The 13,024-nt window shown below is 38.7% G+C and overlaps 1 protein-coding gene across 1 annotated transcript; it reads left to right on the forward strand.

Moving 5' to 3' along the window:
• Positions 1-1,715: 1,715 nt before the first annotated feature.
• Positions 1,716-12,778, forward strand: LOC311494714 (glutaminase liver isoform, mitochondrial-like; the record flags this gene model as incomplete). Its single annotated transcript, XM_084553903.1, has 18 exons — positions 1,716-1,921; positions 3,144-3,231; positions 5,195-5,316; positions 7,158-7,287; positions 7,359-7,438; positions 7,577-7,740; positions 8,377-8,435; positions 10,322-10,354; positions 10,438-10,496; positions 10,579-10,645; positions 10,726-10,776; positions 10,974-11,150; positions 11,238-11,369; positions 11,585-11,677; positions 11,831-11,892; positions 12,236-12,312; positions 12,443-12,506; positions 12,622-12,778. The coding sequence occupies 18 exons, from the start codon at positions 1,716-1,718 to the stop codon at positions 12,776-12,778; spliced, it is 1,821 nt and encodes a 606-aa protein (XP_084410029.1).
• Between the last annotated feature and the right edge of the window lie 246 nt (positions 12,779-13,024).

Raw genomic sequence — 13,024 nt, forward strand, 5'->3', positions numbered from 1 at the left:
AGGCCTCATTTATTTGGTAATGGAGATAATATCATGTCAGCTTAGTTTCTTTGGAAAGTGATGCCGCACAGTCTGCAAGAAGGAGAAGGACTGTTATCATCCAGCTCTTTCAGCATATCCTAAATTATTTAAATCCTCTCCTTCAAATATATAATAGATAAAGACAGACAGAGATAAACAGCAAAGGATCTTCAGCCAGTTCCTAAAATATGGGAAAATACCAGGGCAGCCACTGTCATACTGAGGAATAAAATGTAGAATTGTAATGCTCCACACTGAGTGTCTCACAAAGCACTTGACATCAAAGACAGGAAGCCAGGCTTCAAAAAAATAAATAAAAAAAATAAAAATCTCTTTCTCTCTCTGTACATAAATACACGTCGATTAAAATGTGTTTGAAGACCAGATAAACATACCAAGAGACCCTCTAGGGAGGAAGGATCTCAGACACATGACTGTGATGTGTCCTTAACAGAACAACAGACTCAGAGAACAGAGAACAGAGACTGACCTGAGCAGAGGGTCCTGGAGTGAGTACGCCACCTAGAGGACAAGATATTAAGATTTCAGTGCATCAGTGTGGGAAACTCACCAGGGGGTGTCACCATCTCACAGCACGAGAAACTATTCTTGGGTTGTTCATTTATATTCATTATTTGCCAAAGAACTACACAGATTTGAAGCAGTTCACAAAAGACATATTGCAAAATACAGTAAATCCATCATTATTATTACTGCTGCTGTTTTAATTATTAACACAATTATTGAAATCTACACTGGCCTCATTTCGTAACTTCAATGCACATTTAATAATCATTGATTATTTCATCTTTCACTTTGAAAGGAAATATACTCACTAGTCAGTTCATCAGATATAAAGCACTCTATATAATATAAGAGTTCTGCACTAAATCTTAGCTTCATGAAGGGTATGGTATTTAATATTCGTTAAAAATAACTGAGGTAGCTGTCAACATGGTTTCATTTTAGAAGCTGTGGCTTGCATTGTGTTGTATCGACACATGCGTCTAATATTCTGACTACACATTTTAGTCAGTGGTCTAAATAACAGAAACACTTATACAGTATTTAATTCAATCCACTTTAACAGCAGCACAAACTACATCCTCCAAAATTATTGTCCTGTTGAATTACCACCTTTCTGATGCTGTTTCAAAATAAATTGATCTGAAAGGGTATTTAGTGCAGGGCTGTTATATTACAATGTATTTGCGTTCACTACTGTACCTAATGAATTAGTAAGTGAGTGTATATTGCATTGTATTTTATTTATTTTATGGGGGGCAATATTTTACAGTTACAAAACGTTGGATACACTATAATAAAGGGGACATGTAGGTTCATAAATGAAGTGTGTTTTTCTCTCTTATTTTGTATGTATGTATTTATTTATTTATTTATTTATTTATTAGCCAGAAGCAGCAGCAGCAGCAGCAGCAGTATTAGTCATACCTGGCAGGATAAATCAAAGACAAACACCACTTTCATTTCGGTAGCTCCTGGTCATTGACCCCACCACGCTGCATGTGTCACAGACACGCCCCTGAGCAACAGCCCGTACATGATCCACTCTGCAAGACAGCAGCTGCTATTAAAGCTCCGAGGACCAAGGAGCGCTGGTCACTGTCATCACTGAAGATCAACAACAAAGGGTGGGCAAAACGAGCGTTTCTGAAGATTAACCACTTTTCAAAATGCACTGTCTGAAGAGAAGTCTGAGGACAGCTAACCCGGGAGTCTTGCAGCTGTTTAAAAATGCAGGGAGAGCTGGAGCCGACAGCCTTGTTTTGTCCCGGACTCAGCTACCTGTTCCTCCCCCCTGCTGGGCCCTAGCATCATCCCACACTCACAGAGCCTTTCATCAGCGGCAGGGCTCTGATGTAGACCAACCACATCCCAAGTAGGTCAAAAGGACTCTTTACCAGTTATCTGGCATTATAATTATTACTCCATATTTTTAGTTTTCCAACAGTGCTCCCACATAATAGTTAAAGTTGTCTGGCATAGCTAGCATTATCTTCTTAATTGGTTGTTATCTAATGATTTAAGCTACTAGTGACGGCTGACCACATAATTGGACAAATCTATTTCTAAAGAAATAATTAGAATTAAACTTAGAGAAAAAGTTTGACATTTTCAAGAGGACTTACCGTTTTACTTGAGATGAAGAGATGTGAAATGACAGGTGTAGGTGTAGCTTAGTTTAGTACAGCGATTGGAAACAGCTGGACTGATTGTGTTCAAATATTAAATAATATTAAAATTAATTATGTCTATATATTCAACCAAAATTTTAAAAACAAGATGTGGGATTTTTATGAGTTTATTTTGTAAACTCAAGCGGTTTCAACCGATATACAGGTGTTTTAACCGAGTTTCCACCGGTTGCCTGGCAACCTCAGCCTTATTACGACATTAAATTACCAGGATAGTTAACTTTGCTAAAAACAAAACAAATAAACGAACAAAAAACTTTAAACTTGACATGTTTCAGGCTGAAATAGTTATAACGTGCTTAATTAGCTAGCCATGGAAGTTCCTATTGTAGTTTTCTAGCCTTGAATAGAGGAAAGCTTTCTGTCTTCCAGTCTTTATGTTAAGTTAACGACTTCCTGGTTTAAGCTTATGTTAATGTTGTTCCTTTTCTTTGACTGATACTAAAGTATATGAATTTATTTGTAATTTGCATCTTTGCCACTTTTTGGTTTGCAATCAAATCATTTTCCATTTTCGCTATTTTGTTTTGTAGACAAAACTAGTAAATAAATAACTACATTATAACTGACAACGAAAATAATGTTGTTGTTTTTTTTAAATCTTAATATAGATATTTTGTAATCAAAAGTTATATATATGTTAATATATGTCATGACCTGGCTCCTATTATGAAAGAGAAAACAAAATTATTTCATTGCCACCAACTAACTTGTCAGACTTGTGGCAGCACAATTTCTTTTTTGCTATTCTCTGTTAATTAACGCATAGCATAGCATTTAAACCAGTTTTAGGGTGAAGACTGTGTTATTGACATGAACTTTGACACTGCTGATGGTTTTGACGTGATACATTGGCACTCGTCCATTTGTCGAGGTTACAAATTCTGTGTTTGTTTGTTTTGGCAGAAGTAGGTTGATGTCCAGTATGGAAGACCTACTTTTCTACACCATCACGGATGGCAAAGAGATGATTCTCCTTTCCCAGTTCATCTCTGTGAGTCAACAGCATATTCACACTTTCCCTGTCACGCTAAGGTCTATTTTGACTTTCTTTACTTGAACATAGACATAACACACGCTCCTTCAGTGCTGTTTATGTTTCTCCAAAGCACCTTTGACTTGAATGAGCCAAAATAACCTTGGTGAATGACAATAATAGCCCACAAGAAGAAGAATTCAGAGTGCCTCCAGCTGACTGCAGATTTAAGTTTCAAAAGTGTTTAGGAACTTTCTTATGTAATAGGTCTATATATAGTAGGTGTGACACTGAGGGTTGAAGTCATTACTATGATAGAGCACCATTCACTTCTCACACTGAAGTTTAATAATTTTTGGGCTTTAACTACAATATTATCTGACCTTATACCTAAATTTGTACTGGCGGGTTTTATGATGATCTCACTTAGTTAAAATCATTTAATAAAAAAATAAATAAATAACTGAGCTTGACAACAGTACACATACACTGGCCTTCACATACATGCAAACAAATACTTTACTAAAGACATGACAAGCTTCTGTGAACCTACAACAGAAGATGAACACTGAGGAACACAGACTATGTTATTTTTGTTTTCTCTGATAAATCATCTCTGCCAAACTGCGCTGGTAGTTTTTAGTCAGTCAATTATAAAACGGCAGACATCTGGTGACCTTGGTGTCTATGGAAACTTGGGCATTTTAAAAAGTAGGATGCATGTGAGAGGCGTGTGTCAACACAGGCGGCTTGTTGTTACACCACAGATGATTGAATGCACTTGCAGAGGTGACCCAGGCATGATGAAACCACCTTTTAGTATCCTTTTATGCAAAGAAAAAAGAAAAAAAAATCTTTAACTCTTAACAGGCACTCATTGTCAAAGAATATTTTAGTTAAAAAAATAAATTATTCAACAGCCAAGATTAGGATAAATTAAATATATCATACATTTTCTAACTTAAACACATGTTCTAACTTTTTTTAAGAAAATAATACTTTGTAACATCAGCTAATGCCTGGATAGATCAAGAGACAATATATTGGGCAGTGAATTGCACTGCAAAATACTGTAAAGTGTGCATAGATAATAATCATAACCTTTTTAAAAATTTTATTAGAAGAGAAGAAAAAGAGAACCAGTTAATATTCATGTTTGTGAATATATAGAACCAGGAAATTTTGGTGGATGTACTTATAATAAAATAAAATAAATGGAGTCTTGAACTGTTCGACTATTATACTTATTTCAAGCTCCACCTAACAGTGTGCATTTAATAGTCAACATAGATTTTATAGAGATTAATGAATTAATAATGAATTAATAATGAATTAATAAGTTCATTTTGGTCACTTGATGATTTCATCAGGTGTGGGTCACTGTATTTTTCCAGTGGAGCTTGTGCATATGTGTCTCTTCTGTATTATTTCTCTGTTTTTATAGGCAAAACTGCGCTCAATCCAAAATGTGAAACTTTCTCACACAGTTGAAGGATAGAAATCTAAAATAAGGCCAGTATTTTCAACACCTTAACATTTCCCGCCCTGAAGCTAAGTACAGTCAGCAACTCGGCATCAAGCTTGCATCCATGTGCTTGGCCTGTCCACTCGCTGACTCAGTTAGCAGACGAGAGGAGTGAAAAAAACAGCTTCTCTGGTCAGGAGGGCTGTGCACATGCTGTCCCCAAAATAGACACACATCACGGTTCATAGAGTGAATTACGAGAGGGATTCCAGTCTGTCTTGCATTTCCACCTCAGTTACTTGGGAACTCACCTGAGCCTGTGAAATAACCTAACTATATTTTCCATCTGCACATGGTGTTAGGGTTAGATACATCATTGGGTACGTGATATTCTGCTAGTCGATATTACATTACAACAAGACTCTAAATGTCAGGTATAGTTCACCACTTGTGACCTCTTCCTTTTTTCCCCGTGTATGAATTTGCCCAAACATATCTCATTTCATCACTCTACAGGCGTTGAGAAAAACAGGTTTGTTAACATCTGACCCACGGCTGCGTGACTGTGTCCGTCACATGCGAGAATCCACACGTGATTCTATCGGGCCGGTCATGATGGACAAGAAGCTCTTTAGAAGGTGAGAAAAGCTTTGTTTATTTATGGAGACATAGTTTCACACATGGATGCTCAAATGGGGGCATTGAACTTTATGTGAAAAGTAGGCAGAGCAACTTCAATGCACACATTTTAGCCAGAGAAGATGGATGGTTTGAAACGGCAGTGAAAGAAGTGTAAACTGGTGTTAATTCTAGTGACTCAAATGTGAAATTAAAAATGAATCATTAATCTGAGAACATTCTCAAATAAATACGGAAACCTGCACAAGTTGTACGTTTAGGTTCAGGGCTTTTCATGTTTATGTTTACGTAACAGAGGTAATCTGTGGTTAATGCTATTTGAGTCCAAGAGACTGACAGAGACAGGCGTTTTATGGCTGACAGCTGCTGCCAACCAAATTCATGTGCATGCATGCCAGCCAAAACAGCAGAGGGTGTGGGACGACAGAGGAGTCTCTGGGGCTGTTAATGAAAGGGCATCATTCTGGTTGAGCTCCAGAATGTGGCAATTACACGAGTAGGCTCAACAGATCTGTCTCTGTGGGAAGACTGTTGCCCAAATAGGAGGTTATCATTTCCTCACGGACATGTGTAATTCACTCAAACTTAATTGGCCATATCGGACTTTCTTTGCTGGTATGCTTAAATTTGTGAGATTATTCATTCTTGAAGAACACTCAAGGGTACGCTATAAATATGCTGCTAGAAATATGCTGCTAGAAATAGAGAGAGCTATCCCTTTACATTTTTAAGGAAGTGACCCCACATGAATAATGCACGGTCCCTCCACTCTCTTGCACCCAAAACCATCACCCTAGCATCGGTTTTAGTGAAGACTCCAGACCAGATATTTTGGTTAAGAACAGCTGTGACAGAATGAGCATACCCACACTGCTGACCAGTTATAGCTATGAGAATCTATAATAACTATTGGGATGTGCTCATAAAGGTGAGTTTGTTTACTCGGGTGTTACCTGCTCAATCCAGTATGACAAATAAAGTGATGAAAGCCCATTAAAGAGTTTCAGAGCAGTTTCAGGCAGAATAAGGCTCAGTGACTGAAGTCTTGATCTATAGAATTTGACACAAAATAAATAAAGTATCTATCTATCTATCTATCTATCTATCTATCTATCTATCTATCTATCTGTCTATCTATCTATCTATCTATCTATCTATCTATCTGTCTGTCTGTCTGTCTGTTACTATCTAAAACACTTTTGATAAATGCTTTGACACATCAACACATTTATGGAGCGAAAAGGCAAAGGGTAAGAGACTCATATTTCAGAGCATGGTGTTCTTATTCTGTAATATGCAGCTATGAGGATAACTCAGTGTAAGATGTTAGCTAAGCAACAGAAGTTCACGTTTAATTTCACGGTTAACCATCTATTTACTTCAGTTTCAGGGTTCAAGCATTGTGCATGCTGCCTCTCTGTTACACTGTACTTTCTTTTCTCTTGAAAGACATGTTTCCGTTGAAACATTTAATTGTAAATTTTGAATGCTGTGGTTTGAGATTGTAAAAGGTTATACCATAAACCCTGTCAAATGAAACGTTATGAAAAGTTATCTGCATAGCCAGATACCCCCAGGAGAAAGAAAGAAAACATGTTTTAACATTTTGGTTCCAGGCTATGGGTTCTGTTAAGCTTCCTTGAGACATTTAGATTGTAGTTAGCGCTATATACACTAAATAAAATGCTTTAGAGTCAAACAAAAAGTTATTTCTCTTCCCCCAGTGAAGTTCTAGCTCAGCATTTGTCATTTTATTATTAGTGACATTTGGTAGCATATATAGTTTAAGTGATTTTAAATTCTCCTTACGATGTCAGTTTAATCTTGTTTCGTCTTGTAGGTGTGTGGGAAACAACATCATGTTGCTGACTAAAGCCTTCAGAAAAAAATTTATCATCCCTGACTTTGAAAAATTCACCCATCAAATCAGTAGGATGTATGATAACGCCCAGCAGCAGGAGGGAGGACAGGTGAGTAACACACATACTGATTCAGCTCATTCACCGTAGCACACTCTCATGTGTTTCATGCCTTCATACAGGTCGCTGATTACATTCCTCAGCTGGCTAAGTTCAGCCCTGATCTCTGGGGTGTGTCTCTGTGCACAATCGATGGACAGAGGTACAGTCGCAGCTCCACGTTAAACTATCTTTCCATCCTGAAAATCTCAACTGTGTGTACTGCCACACTAACACTCATCCACTTTTTTTTGTTTTCTTTTGTTTCTGTGCTTCTCCATTTCATCGTCATGTCACACAGACACTCAGTGGGTGACACCAAGGTTCCCTTCTGCCTGCAGTCGTGTGTGAAGCCCCTGGAGTACGCCATCGCTGTGCATGAGCTTGACAGTGAGCATGTTCACCAATTTGTGGGCAAAGAGCCCAGTGGATTCAAGTTCAACAAACTGTCACTAAATGAAGAAGGCAAGTGATCTATGTAATCAACTCACGTTATCCGCTCTAAACAAGACCAAGCAGTAACAATAATACTGAGTGCAGATGATAAATCCTCACAACAGTCAAATGTTCAAACACTACAGTACTGATGTGTTTTACTCAGTGATTGGCAACAAGTGCGTAGGTTACATGACCACAGAAAAGAGTTTTAATAACATAAGAGAGGGGGAAAGATCATCTGTAAAACATTTATTGTCCAAGACTTTTTGTGCACAGTGTGCTCAGGAGCGTTTTTTGACTCTCGGAAGTTGTGTGTAGATCTCATCTACCCACAACTATTGAGACATTTTGGAAACTCAGTAAATTCGTGACGTGTAATTTCACAGACTGATGTTGGTAATAACGTGGAAACAAGACATTATTTCATTAGAGACACATGTTGTCCCGGTGGTCATTTACCCAGATTGTGTAGCATTTTATCACTGCAGCTTTTGAAGCCATTTGCCATTACATACTCACCTCTGAAGCACAGCAGACTGTACTGCATGTGTTCAGATGTTACATCCAAGTCCCCCCGATGAAATACGTCCTCTAATCTCAGCAGTTTATTGCTCTTGTGGTTAGGGGCTAATCAGCAATAACATGCTCTCATTTCTTGCGCAGATAAACCACACAACCCCATGGTGAATGCCGGAGCCATCGTCATCAGTTCTTTAATCAAGGTAAAATCTGAAGGCTCATCAGCTCTGAATACACTGAGATCATAATAACAGAGGCTTCCTGATTGCAGGTTTCATTTTAGAGTATACACACAGACTTTTATCAAACAGTTAGAATAGACAGACTGTCTTTATCTAAAACAAAGCTAAAAGAAATTCAACTAACTAGACTTGCTTGAGTTTTCTTTCATTTCACCACAGATGGCTCCCTCCATATGAGCTGGGTTCTGCTCAAGGTTTCTTCCTGTTAAAGGGGAGTTTTTCCTTGCCACCTTCAGGCTTGCTCTGGGGGTTTCAAAGCGGGTTTCAGACCGGATTTTCAATCAATTTGTGTTGTTATTGACGCTACATAAATAAAATTCACTTCTTTGTGAGCGGTAGGGAGTAGAACCTAATTAGTATACGGCTGTGGTTAAAAACTGATTTCCTGATTTTATACCCAAAACTTCTCAAATGTTTCCCTCTTCACTTCGGTGTGTTCTCGTTGTAGTCTCTCATCAGAGCCCAGTGCAGTTGGAAGGGTTAATAACTTCTTTAAATGTCTTCAAATGTAATGATGATAATCAGACTCATTTCTATGTTAAAACAATCCCCATCAACAATGCCTTCTATCACAAAGGCTGTAAAATGATTGCACATCTAATCAACTTCCCGAATCAAACACATGATACTCACATTTCACTTGTTTTAGATTTGACACGGTTGACTCTTTAATACAGCTATCATTCTTGCAGCACCGCACGTGAAGCTTCTACGTTTATTTTAATTACACAACATGACATTGCCACTATTTGCAATCTGTGTATATTAGCAATTCCCTTTTTAGTATAATATTGAGTAAAAAGACTTATGTGACAATGTTGTAGGCTGTATACACTGAACAAACTCACCCCTGAAGTTTGACGTCATTAACAGCTTACACATACGTAACCTGTCGTCCATTGGCTGGTCACTATGTCCTCATATCGACTGGACTATGGTCATGAACATCTGACCGAGTTCCTGTCAAAATTATCTCTGAGCTTTGCCTTTATTGTGGGGCCGGATTTTAGTCATATATGGGTTTCCTCTTTAGAGATTTTTTTGAGTTCCAGAGTCACGGCTCTTCTTATCAAATGTAGGTTCAGCAGCGAGATAAGGAATATATGTTTGGCGCTGACAGCAGGGCTGTGTGTGTGTCCCTCTGGCCAATTACAGCCCCCAGAAAAGAAGGTGTGTTAGGAGTGTAGAAGGGGGTCAATGTTTGTTTGAACACAGTTTCTATACTGTGTTTACATATGTTTTAAATATATACTGAGGAGGTCATTTACTAAAAATCATAACCTGTGCACAGAAAAGAAAAGTTAAATGCTAAAAGGTGATATAAGCTGTGTCTTACTTTCTGCAATTTTCATGCCCAGACCAGAATAGCTGTACCTTCAATATCTTAAATGTCACAAATTTATATGTGTCATTCAAAAAGTAGTTGCAATAAGGAGAGAAGCTACCTGGAAAGACATAAAACCAACTCTTTTATCGGCTATAAGTTTCAGCCTCAGGTATTCACTTTGGCTCGCAGTCTAATCTCACTTTTAACCTTTCTAGGTAGACTCATTAAATATAAATGTAACTGCCATTTCTTTTTGGAAACTTTACAACCTGGGAATGATCTTTTACCGATCCATGAAATTCAAGCACAGCCAAAAACAGCCCCCTGGCCAGAGTGAAGACACTGACACGTGGACTGACACACTCAAACACAACATGTGCACGTCATTCCTCGACGTCCACCCAAGACTGGACTCAGTAGTAGGCTTCAGTGTCAAAGTACTGAAACACTGCCATCTGTAGGGACTGAGTGACTCTGGTCAGCCTGTAAAACAATTTCTTTCCTCCCTTTTTTTTCACAGCCTCATTCAAACAAGGCCGAGAGGTTTGACTTTGTAAGTACATGCTCTTTACTTTCAGTCTTTTTTAATTCTACTTTGGTCTCAATACTGAACTACCTCTAATTATGTTATTGCAGGTGATGGATTTCCTGAAAAGCATGGCTGGTTCCGATTATGTGGGCTTCAGCAATGCAACGTGAGTAAAGTGTTTCAGGAAATGCAAAGAGATAGTCCTCTGATTTTTCTTTTGAAACTCTGCTTTTCATATCTTCTGACAGTTTCCAGTCAGAGAGGGAGACGGGTGATAGGAATTATGCCATTGGTTATTACCTCAAAGAAAAAAAGGTTTGTTTTTAATTACTATCACTTCAAATGCGTATTCAGTGGTTTTGCCTCAGTCCTGACACTGACCCTCATTTGTTCAGTGCTTTCCTGACAGTGCAGATATGATGGCAGCCCTTGACTTCTACTTTCAGGTGAGACTGCTGAACAGCTATAATTAGTGTTTTTATTAGTCATTAGCAGAGTGGCTTCATGTCAGTCTACAAATTCTGCATAGATGACCATGAATGTGTACACGGACGTTTGTGGTGTCATGAAGACGACTCCTTCTGACCCTGGTGTTTAAATCTGTTGCCTCTCTGGTTGTGACGGTTTCATTTTTCCATTCTAGCTGTGCTCCATAGAGGTATCCTGTGAGTCAGGAAGTGTCATGGCTGCCACGCTGGCCAATGGGGGTATTTGTCCTATAACAGGCGAGCGTGTTCTGAGTGCTGAAGCAGTTCGCAACACCCTGAGTCTCATGCATTCCTGTGGCATGTACGACTTTTCCGGACAGTTCGCCTTCCACGTGAGTCTCTTTATTTTGCCTGACAGCAGGAGTAGTCATGAGAAGTTGCACCAGGCCTCTCACGTTTTGTTGGTTCTTGTTGTTTAGGTGGGCCTGCCTGCTAAATCAGGTGTTTCAGGTGCTGTACTGCTGGTGGTCCCAAACGTCATGGGTATGATGTGCTGGTCACCACCGTTAGATCGACTTGGAAACAGTGTTCGTGGCATTCACTTCTGTCAGGTAGGCTGTTGACAGTTTCTTATTTCTAACATACACAGACGGTGAAAGGCAAGCAAGTGTTTTAGAGCTAGACAAGCTTTGTAATTAGTTTTGAAGATCAAAATATATTTATTAATATCAGAAAATCAGCATAAGATTAAATGTGAAACTAAATGAATCTACTTTATGTGATTGCGTCATGCCTATTATGTATTATCCAACTTTTGATACACTAGGAGCTTGTGTCTCACTTCAACTTCCACAATTACGACAACCTGAGGCACTTCACTAAGAAACACGACCCGAGAAGACGATCAGATGATGATCCGGTAAGTTCAATGCAACAAATATACAGCAGATGCTTCAATCCCAGTTCAGGCTGGTTAGAAACATTACTGCTTCTTGGGTTGGCTTAAAATATAACGGACTTAAAGCCTAAAACAATGCAGGCACAGTGTAACATTTGCATTTTGCTTCATCAGAACAAGTCAGTGGTAAACCTGATGTTTGCAGCATACAATGGTGATGTCCCTGCTCTAAGGAGGTAAGCTAAAACTAAAGTTTGGCCTTTCATTTTATATAGTACTTTGACATTTTGGTGAATACAGTCATGTGCTGTCTTGACAAGAGTTTTATAAGAAGAGTGATGTGTATAAGGGCTGTAAATAGAGAGAATCAGCTAGCCTTACTCTGTCCAAAGTTTAAAATAATCTACCTGAGAGCATTGAACTATTCTTTTGTGTTAAAACATGTCTACTGCCATGTAAAAGTTGTTTACTTGTGTAATTGTAGAGATTCTTTATGCAGCACTGTTACCCTTTTCCATCTCACAGGTTCCAATAACAGTACGCTGTCTTCTCTCTCCTCCGTCTTTGTTATTCCTGCAGATTTGCCCTTTCGGCTGTGAACATGGAGCAGAGGGACTACGACTCTCGCACAGCGCTCCACATCGCTGCTGCAGAAGGTGACATTTTTCATTATTAGCTCATTCTTTCCTCTGTAACCTTAACTTGGATATTCAGACGAGTAAATCAGACATGGCATTTACATTACACTGTTTTGTTTTTCTGTTTTTGCTCACTTTTTTCTTTCAGGTCACGTGGAAGCTATAATCTTTCTGACTGAAATATGTAAAGTGAATCCCCACTTGAAGGACAGGTGAGGATTTAAACATAAACTCATTCATCTCAAGAGATTAAAAAAGGTTAGGGCACGCCCATCTCCATAATACTAACTCTGAAATCCATCTCCATTTCACACACTTGTCTATCAGATGGGGGAACACACCTCTGGATGACGCCGTGCACTTTGGCCATGATGTCATTGTTTCAGTCCTGCAGAAGTACGAGCATGTGTACGCTGACAGCGACGCCCCAAGCAGCGCAGAGGAGCAGAAGACCACGCTGGATACCATGAAGAGTATCGTGTAAACCACGTGGGACTGTGAGGGTTTGTGGCAGAAATGTTTCTATTGTATGACACAGGAATGAAAGGACACTGGAGAGAAGTGATGAATGAGTGAATTAGATGTGGTATGATTATGTGAGCTTTATCTTTTGTACTGCTGAAAAACTAGGCTTTTCTGAAGACTCTAATGTAATATATAAACAAAATACCATATAAACAAGAAGTGTTGCCTGTGTGAAAAAGCACTATAGTAATTTACTCTATAATTT

This window comes from Chelon labrosus (assembly GCF_963514085.1).
Source record: "Chelon labrosus genome assembly, chromosome: 10".
Lineage (NCBI taxonomy): Eukaryota > Metazoa > Chordata > Actinopteri > Mugiliformes > Mugilidae > Chelon > Chelon labrosus.